The 19021-nt window shown below is 50.7% G+C and overlaps 1 protein-coding gene across 4 annotated transcripts in view; it reads right to left on the minus strand.

The window, feature by feature from the left end:
* Positions 1–17924, minus strand: part of OLFM2 (olfactomedin 2) — a 60385-nt gene extending 42461 nt beyond the window's left edge. The window contains exon 1 of one of the 4 annotated variants that reach the window (XM_081288355.1): positions 17671–17924. In XM_081288355.1, coding sequence (XP_081144481.1) covers positions 17671–17742 — 72 coding nt within the window. In that variant the 5' untranslated portion in view covers positions 17743–17924. Of the gene's footprint in view, positions 1–2940; positions 3261–17670 lie in introns of those variants that run through there. The other 3 variants (XM_081288354.1, XM_081288353.1, XM_081288352.1) reach the window with 3 other exon arrangements.
* Positions 17925–19021: the final 1097 nt, after the last annotated feature.

Genomic DNA, 19021 nt, shown 5'->3' on the forward strand with positions numbered 1-19021 from the left:
TGATTTCCCCAAGTTTACAGTTAAGGCCAGAATCAAACCCCGACATTTTAAATTCAAAGTCCTATTATTAATTGAGCATCTGTCCAGAGAGGCACGAAGCTGGGGCCTTTCAGATACACACATTCTTGACATAGAAGAGGCACTTGGTAGTTTTGTTGAGGAAATAAATGGATCAAAGGATGGATGGGTGGAGATATGGATGGATGGAGAGGGATGGATGCACAGAGGATAGACAAAGAGATGGCTGGATGATAGAGAATGGGGGGCAGGGATTGGTGGATACATGATAGAGGTGGACAATGGGAGCAAAGACCTGTAGATAAGTAATGGAAATGGATGAGACAGGGCGATGGAGAGATGGATAAAAGGATGGAGGAACCGGTGGATGGAAAGACAACGAAGGGACAGAGACAAGATGGATGTGTGGAAGACCAAGTGTAAAGGTGGATGGACAGATGGAATAAAGAATGGACAGATGGGCGGGCTGGTGGAATGATGGCTGGAGAGAGAGACGTAAGGATGAATGCAAAGAGATGGATAGATGGACGGATGGGCAGATAGAAGAATGGATGGATGGGGGCCTGGACAGTAGATGCTGTTACCCACAATGATTCTGTGAGGTAGGAATTATCATAATCATTTTATAGATGAGGAAACTACAGCACAGAGTGGTGTAGCCACTAGTGGATCCAGGGACACAGAGAAAGGGGGGAGAAAATCCAGATTCTAAGGTAAGTTTATCAGATTCCCAAGACCTTTTCTTGAGCACCCCACAGTGGTCATCACCTCCCAGGCCCCACCCTGAGTCCTTTAGCATCTCACTCCACAGAGCCCTTTTGTCAAGGATAGTAAGACTGAGGGATGGGCGGGGGTCAGGGATGCAGGGGCCATTAACTTTCAGCAGGTGATTCCATGACAGCCTTGGATCAGGGACTGTTAGCTATGAAGGGCTCCAGGTCCGTTTAGGAACATCAACAGACACACATACACACGTAACACACACACACACCTGCACACAGGCAAGCAAGCACAATTAATAAATACACATGTGCCTATGTGCACACACAAAGCATGCACGTTCACCCTTAGTGCACACAAAAATGCTGGGCACATGAACAATTTGCACACACATGCATGCATAAATCATAATTTAGAAGTGCTTGCACACACTTATGTATACACATTCTCCAGATATGCCATAAGCTCACATGCCCACACACACCTGTATATAACACATACATGAGTTACACAGACTGGCACTCTCCGGTGGGGGAGGGGAACTGGCCTCTGATTTCAGGGAACGCATCTCTCTTCCCTCAGATAGTAGCTGCAAGAAGGCTGTGTCACATTCACGTACACAAACTCAGATATGCATATGCAATCACATAACACGCAAATCCACAGCAAGGGGCGTACAACTGCAGACACGCAGATGCCTCCATATCCAAACACACTCAGGGACACACCCACACTGATTCTGGGATGGACTCCCACATGCAGGAAAGCACAACTGGACCCTCATGTCAGCAAGCACATAAACTTTCTCTTCACATCCCCCACATACACATACTGAAACACACGCACAGATGCACACACCAGGACAGACCCAAACAATGTCACTTGATGTGAGACACACAGAAAAATACTGCTTCACAAATTGGCTGCAAGTCTGAGAATGTGGAATGAATAGTCTCACTTGGGTCCAGCCCAACACCACCTCCCTGCAGGGGCCAGACAGAATCTGGGCACAGTGGATGGTGTCCTCCAAAACACACACACACACACACACACACACACACACACACACACGCTTGCCTGCAACCCTTGGGAGCAAAGACCTCTCCTTCCAGCCAGGAGGGAGAAGCTGTGGTGCTTACTGAGGGCTGAACAGGGGCGCTGGAGGAGTTGGGGTATCACGGAGCAGAAGAGCTGAGGTCCAGTGCAGCCCAGACCCACCTATTGGGAGGAGTTCTGCCAACAGATTGAAGATGGGAGGGGCTCCAGAGGGGTGACGATGTGAGGGGAGGGGCTGAGGGAAGTTTGCAATGGAGGAAGCCCCCCTCCCCTCTTCCCAAAACAACAGGACGACCATTATGAATCCAACTGAATACCTTCCACCCCCTCCCAGGGAAGCTCTGTGGCGGGGAAGCGGGAGGATAGGGCCACAGAGGGGGATGGCACAGAAGGGGCGATCCTGGAGCTTCTGGTGGCAGTCTGAGCCCCTGCCTTAGGCTAAGCCCCTCTGCCTTCCGAGGCGGACGAGTTACGGGGATAAATATTCAGCGCATGTTAGACAGGTATCAGGGAGATGCTGGGGTGGGATTAGGGTCGGTGGGTGCAGGGGAGGAAAAAGAGACAAAAAGAGATTCAAAGTCAGAGACAGTGCGACAGAGATAGAAAGAGATTGGAGAGATGTAAATAGACTCAGAGAAGCAATCAGAAAGAAAAGGAGAGAGAGAGAGAGAGAGAGAGAGAGAGAGAGAGAGAGAGAGAGAGAGAGAGACGAACTACTCCGATGCGTTTAGACACAACCAGAGACCCTGAAGGTGGAGACATCGGAGACCCCGAGACCCGCCCCCATGCAGAGGCCGGCTCCCTCCCAGCCCCAGGCACCCCTCCCGCTCCGCGCGACTCAGCCGGGACCGGGCTCAATTCCGCAGCCCTGGCCGCCTCCGCCCGGGCCGGAGCGAGCCCTGGCACTCCGACCCGCTCACTAACAGCCCCGATCCTAAAGACAATAACAACGCGGCACCGCGCGGAAGAGGCAGCTGGGGGTCCCGGGCCCCCTCCGCCCGGTGTCCCGCCACTCAGCCGTGACAGGCATCCCTCGGGAGGGCGATCCCGGGCGGTCCGGGGTGCGGGGCCCCCGGGGGCTGCGGCGGCGGCCGCGGCGCGGGCACCACGCCCCCCGGGAGCGCCCCCTGCGCGGCGGCCACTCACGATTTTCTCGGAGGCGCCAGCGCGGGACACGGTGCCGTTGAGCCCCACGAGCGAGGGCAGCGTCTGCGACATCCAGTTGGTGACCATGGCCATGGTGCTCAGCACGGCCCCGATCTTGAGCAGCGGCACAGACATCGCGCCCCCGCCTCATGCCCCGCGGCCACCCGCCGAGCGTCCCTTGTCCCGCCCGCCACCAGGCAGGCGCTCGGTCCCTCACCACCCAGCCGCCCCAGGGGCGCGACCGCGAGCTGGGGGCCGGGCCGGGGCCGGCCGGGGGGCTCGGGGACGCGGGCTGCGGCTCGGCGCGCCTCGCGGGCTCCGCTTATAAAGCGCCGGCTCGGCCCCCACCCCCTCCCGCGCCTCCGCGCCGGGCACTTCCAGCCGCCGTGACGTCACGGCTCCGGCCCGAGCCCGGCGGGGGGCGGGGGGCGGCCGACTGCCCCCTCCCTTCGGCCCGGAGCCCCCCGGCCAGGAACGCCCCACCGGGCGGTGACCCCTCCAGCGTCCCCACCCGCCCCACCCCCACGCCGCGGCATCCCCAGCCCCGCCCCCCGGCGGCATCCCCACTCCCCCACCGGGGGCTTCCCGGTGCCACCCTCCACGCGCAGCCCCTCCGAGGTCCCCGCCGCGGCGCCCCGCGTCTAGAGTGGGGACAGCCGCCCCATCTCGACCACCAAAGCCGGCGCGGGGCCGGGGTCGCAAGTCCCCATTCACCGACTGCTGTTAGGACTCTAACCCGGCTCTCGGCCCAGAGCCGGCAGGGGGCGTGGGCCGACCCCCGCGCGCCCCCACGATCGGGCAGCCTGGGGTCCCCGGGGGAAGGGGTTTCCCCGGTACCAGGACCACTCTGGGGTCCCTCGTTAGTTTCGGGACGAGGGAAGCCCAGAGTGGCGTGGCCCGGAGCAGTAGGCGCGATTCGTCGCTGGAGGTGCGGTGACGGGGGTCACTTGGGCAGCGGGAGGATTTCCCTGCGCAGCCAAGGGCGACACGGGAGCGCCCTGGAGGCGCCTCGGGCAGGCCAGTCCCAGGCCCCGCGACGCTCAACTTGAACTCGGGGTGGGGGCGGGGAACTTGGACTTGGGACCCTCTTCCCGCAGGGCCCGGGACGGCTCCGGGGCTCGCTCTCGGCCCACAGGGGAGCGCAGCCCGCAGCCGCCCACCCACCCACGCACCAGCCGGCGGCGGGGCTGGCGGGCGGCGGGAGGAGTGCCCGGCGGGGCTTAATTTCCTCTGTTTTGCCTGCACTCACGCCCCCTCCTGGCGTCCCCGCATCACCTCGCGCCGCCGCCGCCGTCGCCCTCGGCCCGCGGCCGCCGCCGTCTGGAGGCGGCGATGACTCAGGCCTTTCCCGCGGCCGCTCTCGGAGGGCTCGCCCTGGAGAAGCGCAGAACCTGGCGGTGGAAGTGGGGTCTAGGACTCTCTCTGAGCCCGACCACCCCGAGAGGCAGATTCTACACCTACGTGACCTCCAGCAGTGACTGCTCCTCTCTGCCTCAGTTTCCTCATTTGCAAAATGGGTGGTTGTGAGGGCTGATGGCTCTGTTACACGTAAATGGTTTGGCTGCCCTGAGAACCAAGTGATCTATCCAACTTCGACTACACCCCAGAGAGCAACAGACAAAAATGCCTACCTCCGCGGAGCTGTGGGGCGAGTCAGACAAGAAACAAAGTGAAATACAAATAGAATATCTGAGGAAGGGGAATAGGGACTATGGAGGGGAGAGTTGATTTTAAATTGAGGAAGCTTACAGTTAAGGAGATATTTAAGAAGGCGAGGGAGGAAGCTATTTGGATATCTGGAGAAGAATTCAAGCATCAGGAACAGCAAGTGCAAAGGCCCTGGGGCAGGACTGTTCAAGAAATAGGAAAGAAGCCAGTGTGGTCGGAATAGAGTGAGCCAGGGGGACAGAGAGGGAGGACAGTGCCTGTAAAGTGCTTTGTACATTGTCTGGGACATGGTACATTTTTCGTAAATAGTAAATGCCATTGTTATTATTATTTGCAAGTGATAAAAAAAGTGTCCTTGCTTACTTGTACAAAACTTCCATTTATTAGCACTGAACGCCAAAAATGGACTTGCTAGCATTTACTGCAACCTCCCAAGAAAAATTTGAAACCCAATGATACCTCTCATCTTCTCGCCCTGAGGGCTGTGTATCACTGCCCTAGCTTCTCCCAGCAGTGATCTATTTACTCAGTACTAGATCCACTACTGGATGCACCTCCTGGCCTCCCACCTCCTCCAGGATCCCCAAACTCCTCTCCCCAAAGGCATCAATTACCTTGCACGGAGCTTTAATTATTTAAACTACATTCCCAACCCTTTATATGTGGATTTGTGTATTTATTTATTTTTGAGACAGATGTTCTCTAAATTGCTAAGCCGCCGCGATCCTCCTGCCTCAGCCTCCAGAGTAGTAGTGCCACTGGGCCTGGCTTTCCCCTTCTTCTCGAAAGCCATTTCTTCCCTTATTTCAGACACACCTTATCACTCCCTGGTTTTCCCACTTCTGTAGCCTCTTGGTCCCTGGTCCCTACCTACAGATGTCTGCATCTCCCTTCTGGGCTTTGTCCTGCCCCTGCCCCTCACATTTGGCACACTCGATCTGTACCATCCTACCCAACCCCAAGGCCTTGGTTCCACCTGGCACACTCAGGACCTTTGCCCTAGCTGCTCTCTCTACCCAAAACTCTATTACCACAGACGCCCACATGGCTTGATCCTCTATTTCTTCTGCGTCTATTCTATATCCTTGTATGGGTCAGAGTCTTGCCATGCCCTTCTGCAGAAAAAAACTACATTTCCCAGGTTCCTTTGCGCACTGACTTCCTGTTAGATTCAACCAATGGGAGGCACTGGAGGGAGATTGGAGAGTGCCGAGGAAGAAACCCGATTTCTCTCCTCTCTACCCGGGTTGTGTGGGGGTGGTGCTTTGTGACTGTTCCCCCCCCCCCCCCCCCGTGGCCCCACAAGACCTTCTTCCTCCAGCAGCTTTTTGCCGAGGCCTGTAGCTGGATTCCCTGATTATGCCATCTGGCTTCTCAACTCCTCCATCTCCCACTTAGCCAATCCCCTGTGTTAAATCCGCTCTCCCTGATCGATATGAATGGTTGTTTCCCTGACTGGACCCTGAGTGATATGGTCTTTGGGGAAGGGGTGCTGTGGACTGAACCCAGGGCCTCATGCCTGCTAAGCACAAGCTCCCCACTGAACTTACCCCCGAGTCCAAATATGGCCATCCTTTCTGAACGACCTTCCCTGACCACCTCATCTGCTTCATGAAGCTTCACCCTTTACCCTACTTATTTTTTAAATACCAGTACCCTCACCATGTGATATTATTGTATTGCACTTCTATTTGTTGATGGTCTGTCTCCTCCACTAGACCATAGACCCCTAGGACTGTCATTTATATATATATATATATATATATATATATATATATATAATATATATATATATATATATATATAGAGAGAGAGAGAGAGAGAGAGAGAGAGAGGGAGGGAGGGAGAGAGAAATTACTCCGATGCATTTAGACACAACCAGACAGAGATCCTGAAGGTGGAGACACTGGAGACCTCAAGACCCGCCCCATACACACACACACACACACACACACACACACTAGCATTTACTGCAACCTCCCAAGAAAAACTTGAAACCCAATGATACCTCTCATCTTCTCGCCCTGAGGGCTGTGTGTCACTGCCCTAGCTCAGGGCAATCAGGCTTCTCCCAGCAGTGATCTACTCAGTACTAGATCCACTACTCTGTGTGTGTGTGTGTGTGTGTGTGTGTGTGTACACATATACATATATATATATATATATTTTTTTTTTTAATCATTTATTTATTTTTTAGTTGTAGATGCACACAATACCTTTATTTATATGTGGTGCTGAGGATCGAACCAAGGGTCTCACACATGCTAGTATACTAGTGCTATACTCTACCACTGAGCCACAACTCCAGCCCTATTATGTCTATATTTTTGACAGCTGAATCTTTAGGACCTAGAACAGCACATGTCATATAGTAGGTGCTCAAGAAGTTGTTCTTTCTTTCTTTCCCTTTCTTCCTGTGTGTGTGTGTGTGTGTGTGTGTGTGTAGGGGGGTGGGTGGGTGATCATAGGGATCAAACCCAGGGCCTAGTGCATGTTAGGCAAGTTCTTTACAGCTGAGCTTTATCCCCATCTCTAAGAAATTGTTCTTGATTGACTGACTAAATCAATCTATTACCTGAGGCCTGTCTACAGCCCAGATCTCCACCTAGAGCTCAGACCACTAAAATCACCTGATTTTTGGACACTTCTACGAGTGTGTTTCACAGAACTAATGACACATTGTGTTCATTAGAATGGCACCAAATAAAAAAGATGGTATCAAGTATTGATGAGGATGTGGAAAAACTGGAACCACAGACATTGCTACTAGGAATATCAACTGTTGCAACCACTTTGAGAAACAGGGTAGCAATTTCTTAAAGAGTTAAACATAAGTCTATCATAGGGCCTAACAATTCCATCTACCCGAGAGAAATAAATTATACAACCATGAAAAGACACATGCATGAATATTCAGAGCAGCATGATTTATAAGGCATGCAACCAAATGCCCATCAGCTGGCGATGGAGAAAAAAACCTTGGTCCATCAATATAAGGGAACTCTTCAGCCACAAAAGGAACAACTATTGATATTTTCTACAATGTGGGTGAACCTCAAAAATATTTTGCTAAATAAAAGAAGCTAGACAGAAAAGGCCACATATTTTATGATTTCATTTGTACAAAGTGTCCAGAAAAGGCAAATCAATGTGATGGAAAGTAGATTAGCGATTGTCTGGAACTGGGGTCAGCAGTGGGGAGGGAATGCAAAGGGGAGCGAGGGATCTTTTGAGAGGGACAGAAATGTCGTAAAATGGGATTGGGGAGACGGCTGCATAACTGCAAATTTATGAAAAGTCACTGAATTGCACACATAAACAGGTGAATTTCATGCTATGTAAACCATATTCCATAAAGCTGTTAAAAAGCAAGAAACAAGCTGGGTGCGGTGGTGCATGCCTGTAACCCTAGAAAGAGGATCATGAGTTCAAAGCCAGCCTCAGTAAAAGCAAGGTGCTAAGCAACTCAGTGAGACCCTGTCTCTAAATAAAATACAAAAAAAGGCTGGGGATGAGGCTCAGTGGTCAAGCACCCCTGGGTTTAAAAAAAAAAAAAAAACAAGGAACATTCTTATACTTTTCCTGTGACCTCCCACCCTCCCAGGTGTCCTGCACTTGCACTAACATGAGAGAGTAAGTGCCTTCTGAAGGACTGAAGGACGCTGGCTTCACCCTGGACCTTGTGCTGATGTACTCACAGTCAGAAACTAGAGGTTATTCCCCTTTAACTCCTTATTCTCCCAGCCTCCCCAGCACCGAGCCAGTGGATCCTGATGCAGAAAACATCTCAACAAAGTGTCTCTTCCTCTCCTCACCATCATTCTGAGCATCATGCCAGAGAACCACTGAAAGAAATGGGGGCCAGGGTGCAGTGGTGCACACCTGTAATTCTAGAGGCTCGGGAGACTGAGGCGGGAGGATCGTGAGTTCAAAGCCAGCCTCAGCAATGGTGAGTCACTGAGCAACTCAGGCCCTGTCTCTAAATAAAATACAGAATAGGGCTGGGGATGTGGCTCAGTGGTCGAGTGCCCCTGAGTTCAATCCCCAGTACCCCCCAAAAAGAAATGGGGGCCTATCCCAAGAAAAATCCTCAGGAGGAAAAAAAAAGTTCACCGCTTTCAGAGTAATATGAATCATAGCTAACGTGTTTTGAGCTCCTGTTAGGTACCAGGCACCACTTGTAGCAAGGCACAGGTAACGACTCGGAATAAAGGACTATACTTCCCATTTTATAAGAGGAAATAGAGGCACAAAGATGCTAAGAAACTTTCCCAAAGACGCCCAGGTTTTGATTTGAGTCTCCATGGTACTGGGATATTTAAACCAGTTCATGGGGGGAGAGAATGAAGGTTGGTTCCTACCTCACACCCTGTACAGAAACCAATTCTAGATGGATTGTTCATCTAAGTGGGAGAAACAAACTCTAAAACTTTTAGGATAAAATGTGGAAGGATATCTTCATTACCCTGTTGTGGGCAAGGATTTTTAAAACAGGACCCACTGACAAGCACCATCCGTGAAAGGAAAAAAAAAATATGATCTGAACTATGTTAAAATTCAGAAATTCTATTGATTAAAAGAAGCCATTAAAAGAATGAAAGGGAAACTCACAGACTAAGGGACTATGTTTGTCATCCTTATGTCCAATCAGGAGCTGGTATTCTAGTTTTATATTTATGTAAGCTATGGTTGTGTGTGTCTATATACAATCTGGACACACTCTCTCACACTCACACTCACACACACACACACACACACACACACTCTCACACCTTCCTACAAAGCAATAAGGAAAAAGCAGGCAGCCTAAGGAGAAGCAGGCAAAAGACTTGAACAGACAAAAGGGGGTATCCAGGTGGTCGATCAAGAGGTGAAAAGTACTTAGCATGATTAATCATCAGAAAATGCAAATTAAGTCCACAAGGAGGAACCACGGTGCACCCACCAGAGTGTCTAGAAGGAAAGAGAGACGCGCAGGTGTTGAGGAGGATGCGCAGCCGTCGAAGGCTCCCCCTGCCGGTGGGAGGGGGAACTGCGGCTCTCTCTGGAAGAGACTTTGGGGTTCTGGAAGCCTGTTCAGAGGACCTCCCCTGAGCCAGCAGTTCCATTCCTAGACTTACAGAGTGGAGCCTCGACATCTTCGGATTCCCTACTGACAAACTTGCCTATTTGATACAACTTATTTATGTGTCTAAGGCCAACTGCTGGGACTTTTTTGGTAATTTGTGGCCATGTGCAGAGTATCAAAATGTTGCTGGACTGGGCACCGGTTCCCAGCTGAGGCTGAACAACCAGATGGCCCTGTTTCATAAACGAGCACATTTTTAACAGTCTACTTAGTGTCCTGTTTTCCACACTTTTGTGCATTTTGCTGGTGGCTTCATGTCTTGAATGTTACCCCCCGCAGGGTCCGAGGTGCTGTCTAGTGTTCCTCGGTGCAAGGCTCTGAGAAAAGCCACGTGTTAGATAAACTTTATTGGGTGTGAGTTATAATGCTGGTGGCCATGAGTTCCATATTAATGAATCAAATTTTCAAAGTTTTAAAAAGAAATGCACGTCAAATGGCATTATCTATTATTCCACTACTAAAAATGTTGTGACTTGAGCTTGCAGACAGAGTCACGCATGTTTGCAAGGATGTAGAACACTAGGGCACCATAGCTGGGGACGTTAAAGGGTGCAGCTGCTGAAGAAAACAGCTCAGAGGGCCCTCAAAAATATTCATGGGGGCTGTGGCTGCAGCTCAGTGAGAGAGCACTTGCCTAGCATGGGTGAGGCTCCAGGTTCAATCCTTAGCACCACATAAAAGTAAATAAATAAAATAAAGGTTAAATTTTTAAAAATAAATAAATATGGAATTGCTATAGGATCCACAGACTCCACTCTGGGGTATAGACATAAGGGAATCAAAAGCAAGTCCTCAGCAAGATATTTGCACACCCAGTAGCATTATCCGTAATAGCCAAGAGGCGGAAGCCAGCCGAGTGTCCAGGTACAGATCAACAAAATGTTGGCATCCTTATGATGCAACATGATTCAGCCTTCAAAAGGAAGGAAATAATCCTTGTGGACACGGATGAACTGTGAGGAGAGTATGCCAAGGGAAATAAGCCAGCCACAAAAAGACAAACCATGTGTGGTCCCTATTTTTTTAAATATTTTTTTAGTTGTAGATGGACTCAATATCTTTATTTATTTATTTGTATGTGGTGCTGAGGATCAAACCCAGTGCCTCACGTCCGAGGCAAGTGCTCTACCACTGAGCCACCATCCCAGGCCTGTGGGGTCCCTCTTACAGGTGAGTCTACAAAGACATCAATCAACAATCTAATTCATACAAACAGAAATCAGAATGGGGGGTACCAGGAGTGGGAGGGAGGATGATCAGGAAGTGATTAATAGGTACAGAGTTTCAGTTCTGCACGATAAAATGAGTTTCATTGGTTGCACAAAAGTGTGAACTTTCTTAATATTATTGAACTGAATACCTGGAAATGGTGATGATGGTAAATTATATATTATTTGTATTTTACCCACAATTTAAAATTTTAAAAATCTTTCATTTGAACTCTCTCTTCCCTGCCCACTGCCGTCTCTTCTATGACTTACTGTCAGCTCAATAAATTCTAAGACCCTTAACCCAGCATTCAATGTCTTTATAGTCAGATCACAACCTCTTGTTCCAAGTTCACCTCCAAATCTCACCTCCCCATGGACCGCGCCAGGCTCCACCTTAGTTCGCGTTTCTAGAACACACCACATGCTTCCAGGTCTTGTTAGCTTGGCCAACAACCTTCTTCTGCATGGAATGTCCACTCTCCCGTCTTCACGCACTCGACCCTCAGGCTCACCTGGAGCCACCTCCTCCAGGAAGCCTGTCTGACTTGACATTTTGCACAATGGACCACATCTGCCACATCTGTCTCCCTGACTGTCGACCGAAAGCCACTCCACAGCAAGCTCTGTCACATGTCTCCACACCCCAGTGCTTCTCTCAGTGACCTTTTCATAGGGGTTACAAGAGAAGTAGAAAGAACTGGGAACTCTTCGCCTCTTCATTCAAAATCTCAGCGGAGTTTGCCTTCTGGTCTCTTTCTTGACACCTCGTCTTCTTATCTGCTAAGCTGGACTCAGATAGATGCTAGTTGCCCAGGATTGTCAGAACTGTGTGTAAGGTGCACGTGGACAGGCACCAAGCGACTACTGGGATTCCCGGGAGCCATGAAAATAAGCTTTTGCATACAGACCTCAGAGAACCCATTCGGACTACTCTCTGCTCTTTCCTGGTTCTGACTTGGTTTGTGGCTGAGCCTTGGATGGATGAAAATTGGGACAGATTGAGTTTCCATCCCAGGGGGAAAGGAGTGTGGATGCCCTGTTAACTAAAAGTGGTATCAAGCTGGCATAGTCACACACGCCTGTAACCCCAGCAGCTAGGGAGGCCAAGACAGGAAAATTGCAAGTTCAAAGTCAGCCTCAGCAACAGTAAGGCACTAAGCAACTCAGTGAGACCCTGTCTCTAAATAAAATACAAAAATAGGCTTGGGGATGTGGCTTAGTGGTTGAATGCTCCTGAGTTCAATCCCTGGTAAATAATAATAATAATAATAGGATCAAACTCTGCTCCCATCATGAAACCCTCTTCCCTTTATTTATTTTTTTATGCAGTGTTAAGGATTGAACCCAGTGCCTCACACATGCTAGGCAAGCACTCTACCACTGAGCCCCAACCCCAGCCCTGACACCCTCTTCCCAACACAGCCAGGCTCAAAACCTCCAGAGAGGTAAACTCTTCCACCCCACTGCTTGAGTGCACAAACTATCACCCAGACCTTGGTGTGTGCTAAGAGGCTTGGAACAGAGGGTTCTCAGCGAATGCTTTCCAAATGAATGCACGAATGCACAAATAAATTATAACTGCATGTTACTGGCTCCCCAAAACTGACATTGAATTCTGGGGAGACAAAGCCATTGCCCAGACTAGCTGCTGGGCTCATAAGAAACACACGCCCACCCACATGATGGATGCATAGGGAACAGAGTCACGTGCACACACATCCATATGCATAATTATGGTACAAACATGTCCCTGTGCCAGGCTTCCTGGTGCTGAGTATTCTGCAGGTTCAACCAATGCTGGATCAAAAATATTGGGGAAAAATTGCACCTGTATTGAACATGTACAGACTTTTTATTATTTTCCAAATAATACAGGATAACTCTTTCCATAGCATTAACATTTTATTAGGTATTGTAAGTCATCTAGAGATGATTTAAAGTCTACAGGAGGGTTGCATAGGTTCTATGCAAAAGCTACACCATTTTACATAAAGGACTTGCACATGGGCAGATTTGGGTATTGTAGGAGGTCCTGCAGATACACAGGCACAACTGTGACAGTCCCTGAACATACACACTGTCGCTGAACATGCGCACATACTACAGACAATTCCTATGGGCCCAGGATTAAAGTGAGGCAAGTGGTACAGGGGCAGAATTGATTCCCATTTTTATTTAAGTTTTTGACATTTTGTGCATAGATATTTTGCATAAATTTTGCCTTTCTTAAAAAATTTGGTTAGCTGGGTGTGGTGGTGCATGCCTGTAGTTCCACTGACTTGGAGGCCTGAGGCAGGAGGATCACAAGTTCCAGGCCAGCCTGGGCACCTTAGCCAGACCCTGTCTCAAAATAAAAATCAAAAAGGGCTGGAGGTGTAGTTCAGTGGTAGAGTATCCCTGAATTAAAATCCCAGTACCACAAAAAATTTAAATAAAAATTTAAAAAGGTTTGAATCCCTTAAATTTTGTACTGGAAACAACTGCCTGACTTATGTTGGCTTAAGACAAACACACGCACCGACACGCATAAGCATCACGCACACAGGAACAAAGTTCCTGCACAAACCTCACTTCACCACTAGGTGTCGCCTCAGCTTCTTATCTTAGGCCTAGCCCCCACCAGGCTTGAACATTTCATTCACCTCCCTCCACCTGGGACACTCACATGTTCTAAAGGAGCTCAGGAAGAATAGCATCTTAACCCTAAACAGTGCTGCCCTATAATGGATTTCAAGCACAAGTAAAGAAGATGGGTTTTCTTAATGCCTTTGCTCCAGGAGTCCCGCATCCTCCTTGGTACACTGGTTCCCCCTTAGCAACAGACAGTTCCATAAACAAACAATTCATAAGGTTGGTTTTTGTTTTGTTTGGTTTGGGTCAGAGATTGAACACAGGGGTGCTTAACTACTGAGCTACATCCCCAGCCTTTTTATTTTGAGACACAGTCTTGTTAAGCTGCTTACAGCCTTGCTAAGTTGCTGAGGCTGGCTTTGAACTTGCAATCCTCCTGCCTCAGCTTCCTGAGCTGCTGGGATTACAGGTGTGCACCACCACGCCTGGCTTTGTAAGTTTTTAATTGCACACTATTCTTTTTTTTTTTTTTTAATTATTATGCTGGGGGATTGAACCCAGGGCTGCATGTATGCCAGGCAAACACTTTACCACTGAGTCACATCCCCAGCCCAATTATGCACTATTCTTAATAGTGTGACCAGAACTCAGAACAACTGGGACAAACCCTGGAACACCTCTGCACTATCCTCCCTGGAGTGTGGATCACCCCTCTGTGCATGCACCCCACTTGCTAGTTATCAGATTGGCCATCTTGGTATTTCAGTGCTGTGTTCAGGTATCTTATTTTACCCAATAATTGTCCCAAAGCTTAAGTATAATGATATAAATAAATGATTATAAATAAATGAAATATGCAAGTACAGAATAACTCAGGTATTATGGGTGGTGTGTAAGAATGTGCAGGGGATATTGGGTCAAATAGTAGATACAGAGTTTGGTACTATACCAAGTCTCAGGCATCTACGGGGGTTTTGGAATGTACTCCTCCTTAGTTTAGAGGGGGAACTAGTGTACAAGAATCTTATGACTTGAGAAAGAAAGAGACCCTGTGTGTATGTAGGGGGTCCACCCACTCATTCATTCAACAGATAAATCTAAACTCCTGCCCACAACCCACAAGTTCCTGTGTGGTCTTGCCATTCTGGACTTCTTTGGCCAAATGGCACTCGCCCACAACTGTTCCCACCTCAGGGCCTCTGCACTTGCTGTCCTTCCTGCCTTGAATGCTCTTGTCCCAGATACACAAGGCACCCTCTTTCACTTCTTTCAGGTGTGGCCTCCAATCCACCCCCATAAACCTCCCTAATCACACCTGCTCAAATAGGACCTCCCTACCTTTTTTTTTTTTTTTTTTTTTTTGGTAATGAGGATTCAACCCAGGGGCCCTCTACCATGGAGAGCTACATCGTGGAACTTTTTATTTATTTTTGATATTGATTTATACCAGTATTTTTTTTTTATTATTATTATTGATAGGGTCTGTCTGGCCAAGTTGCCCAGGCTGGCCTCAACGGGATCCTCCTGCCTCAGCCTCCGAGTAGCTAGGATTACAGGTGTGCCCCACTGTGCCTGACTCCGCCAGCACTCTTTAATCTCCTTCATCCTATTTATTAGTCTTCATGTCATTTACATGGTATTATGTATTTAGGTCGTTCTTGTCTCCTCTGCCAGAAGGTCAGCTCCAGGAGGGCAGGGATTGGATGACTTGTCTCGGCTGTATCCCCATTGTTTAATCATATCTGTTGATTGAAAGGATGAATAAATGATTTCTAAGAATGGTACTGGAGAAACCCTTTAGGGATGTGGCGGGGGTGGGGGTGGTTTCTAGGAAGCGATGGAGGGAGCGAAGAGGGGGCAAAGCGCCCTCTCTTGGGGGTTAGCAGGGGCTGAAACTGTTTTCCCACCATGCAGTGCCCCACGAGGCCACCCGGGGCACTGCAGTCCATGGCAGGACTCCATCAGTCCAGCCCCAACTCATTACCCCATCTTGGCCCCGCCCCATGTGCTCTTTAGCCCCGCCTTCACGGCTGTCTGATTAGTCCTGCCCCCAGCAGCCTGCCCTTGAGCCCCGCCTCCATGATTACACAGTTAGCCCCGCCCCCAAGCAACTCCTTCCCAGCCATGAGGTACGTGGGACTCACCCCTAACTGCACCGCTCTCAGCGAACTCTCTGGCACCACTTGGAATAGGCAATCTAGCGTTCTCTAGGGACTGGAAGGGGTGAGGGACAGTCCCCAGGTGGTGATTCCAAGAACCCTTCAGAGAAACCAAATTCAGCTTCGTCCCTGGCTCATTTTTTTCCAGCAGTTCAAGTGTGTGCCTCTTGGTCTCTGACTGTCCGTCTCTTCATGTGTTCCTCTTTGCTTTTCTCCAGCTTACATATCAATTGAGTACCTACTGTGTGCAGCCGGATGCCAGGTGCTGGACCGCACTCCTTTTCCCAACCAGTGTGTAGGTGCTGAGATGGGGGAATGACAGGAGGGGACCCCACAACCTCTCCTCATGGAAATGAAAATTCTCTTGTCTAGAATGTATCCTCCATCCTCCCAAGCCCCCACTGGGGATGTGCACACTGATTCCTTTCTTCTGCTGGTCAGATTAAGGACGGTGCTAGACTGTTTTTCTTCTGAGTTTCTACCTGAAAACCCCACCTAGTGACATCTACACAGACACCCTCCATACCCTTGAAGTGAATTCTTCAACAAGCTCGTAAGCATGTGGCTCAAGAACCTGACTGCCTCGGTTCAGTCCTATCTCTGCGACTCCTGAGCTGTCTGGGCTTGAGCAAGTGACTGTCCTTTTCTCTGCCTTAGTTTCCCCATCTCTAAGGGTAACAATAGCATCCACCAGTAGGGCACTGAGGAGAGTAAATGCCTTTCTTGGGGCTATGTGCTTGAAACAGTGCCCTTCACATAATGAGCACTTAGGAATGCTTGCAGTTATTATTTCATTATTTTTGATTCCAGCTTCCCTCTAAGCCCCTCCATAGGGGGTGTTCCCACCCCCAAGATGGAGGAAAAAGAGGTTTCTCAATAGCTGAAGAAAGCTTGGACCCTCACATTTTGCAAGGTTCCCCAACCTGCCCAAGCAATGGGGTACCACAAGGAGACAGACCTGCATCTGTGAGAACATGAATGGGGTGTACAAGAAATCTACACGCACGCACACACGGGTATGTGGATGCTCTCTTTTGCACACACAATCCCCCCCAACTCCCTCTTTTAGAGTAATTTATTCAAAGGTATAGAATGGCACATGGTCATCTCAGCTCTCACCCAGTCACACACCTGGTCACATGCATTTTGTTCAACACCCATGCATTTGGAAAGGGTCAGGCAAAAACTGTCACACACAGTCCTTGACACAGCTATGGCTGCACAAATACCCCCAGGATTAACACGGTCCTCACTTGAATTGATGTCACACTGCCAGTCACACACACACTCACAACTCGCATGGAAAGCTCACAAGCCTCACCATCACACCAACCCTCCGGTCACAGCCACCCACTGTCACACACAGACTCTCCCTCACGTACAAACACCCTCTCCTAGTCACACCCCAACTCACTTACAGTTGGACAAACACCTGCAGGGCCACACACACAAACTCCCCTCTGTCACACCCAGAGTGACACAAAGACACGTTTATCCTGCCCCCCCCCCCCGCACCTCAAACACGTCCCCATCAGTCACTCACACGTGAGTCCCGCCCCCTTCCCCACTCTGGGGGTGCAGATGGGAAGTGGGGGGCTTTAGCTAACACCTGGGCCATGATAGAGAAGTGAAGGGTAAGCGACATCCTAAAGCCCCCCGAAGTTTCCCCCTCTACCCCACTCAGCTCCAGAGAGACGGCGGGGTGTGGGCTCCAGGTCACCGAGGGGTTAAGAGCCCCAAAGCAGGGATCATGCTGTCTCCCAAACCATCCAGGCTTGGGGGCTGCATTTGAAGTCCCCCTGCTACTCCCTCATGCCAGGGTGGATGTCCCAGCCCCTCCCCCGCTGCGCCCCCCGCCCCTCGTCCCTCGCCACCCTGCGGCTCTTGGGGGGGGTGGCTCATGAAGACCCCGACCTCGTTTCTCCGAGGACCCTCCGCGCGCCCCTGCCCTCCGGGACTCCCCCGCGCCCACACCTGCCCGCCGGGCCCCTACCTGTCCGGCGAGGCCTGAGCACAGCAGCGGCAGCAGCAGCAGCGGCAGCGGCGGGACCGTGAGCGGCCACATGACGCGCCCCCAGCCCGGCGTTCCGTCCCCCCGCCAGCCCTAGCGGCGCCTCGGCGCGGGGACCGCCACCAGGCGCGACCCCGCCCGCGCGGCAGGGGCGACCCTCCACGCCACCTCCCCCGCCTCGCCGGCGGCCGGGATTCCGCCCCACCCCCGCCCCCCAGCTCGCTCGAGTCTTTGTTGCGGGCTCCGCCCCCCGCCCCGCCCCCAGCTCGTCTTCGGGCACCCAGCGAGCCGGGTCGGGGGACCCGAGGGGCGGGAGCTGGCACTGGCGGGGGGAGCCGCGGACCGGAGCCAGCGCCCCACGCCAGGCCATCCAGGGAGTGAGTGGGTCACGGAGATGGGGTGAGGGCGTCCGTCACGTGCTTGTCAGTTTCACCCTCCCTGGAGGTTTCCCACGTAGAGGAAGGAGGTGGGAGAGGGGTGGGGGGAGAGGGAGTTAGGAGGAAGGCCTGGAGCGAGAGGAGAATCATCCAAGAACCCAACAATCTGCAGAGAAACTGAGGCACCGGGCCTGTGAAGCTGGAAGTTGGGGAAGGGGCCAACACCAGGACAGGGGCAGATAGAGCAGAGATGGACACTGGGAGTGAGAGGCAAAAGCCGGGAGCAGGAGCGTGACATTGAGAGGAGGCCAGGGGCATGACCAGGTGGGCGGACCTGAACTCCTGCGGGGGCATCTCATTTCCATTCTTCCTGGGCGCCCTTTCCCTAGGGCTCTCCTGATGGAGAACTTATCCTCCCCCCAACCCCCAGCCACACCTGGACAGCCTCTCCTGGTTCCTGTTTCAGTGGCCCAAAATGACAGACCGGATTCCCAAGAGAACCAAAATGTGAAGGCCGCCTCCACACGAGGCATTTACATATGAAGGGCATCCTTGGTCTGCCTTCCCTGGGGAGGCTCTGCGGCCCTCACCTAGTCTCCCCGCAGCCCTTCAATGGCTCTTTGCTGGAAGGCAAGTAAATCAAATTATGAAGGAATCTGCTGTAAAATATAGGGGAGGGGTGAGAAAAATTAGCATTTTTCTGACCCTACTATGTGCCAGGAAGATAGCACATTATTGATGGTTTTGTTGAGACAAAGAGGAAGAGCTTGGTGTCTAACAGCCCTGGCTCTGTCACTATTTTGCCATGTAACCCCAGGCAAGGAGTTTTCCCTCTTTTAAAAAGACCTGAGGGCAGAGAATGTGGCTCAAGGGTTAAGGGTTCTTGAATTCATTCCCTGGTTCCAAAAAAGAAAAAAAAAAAGAAAGAAAGAAAAAAAATGTTATTTAGTGTACAA

The sequence above is a fragment of the Spermophilus citellus genome, assembly GCF_964194105.1.
Source record: "Spermophilus citellus genome assembly, chromosome: 3".
NCBI classification, from domain to species: Eukaryota; Metazoa; Chordata; class Mammalia; order Rodentia; family Sciuridae; genus Spermophilus; species Spermophilus citellus.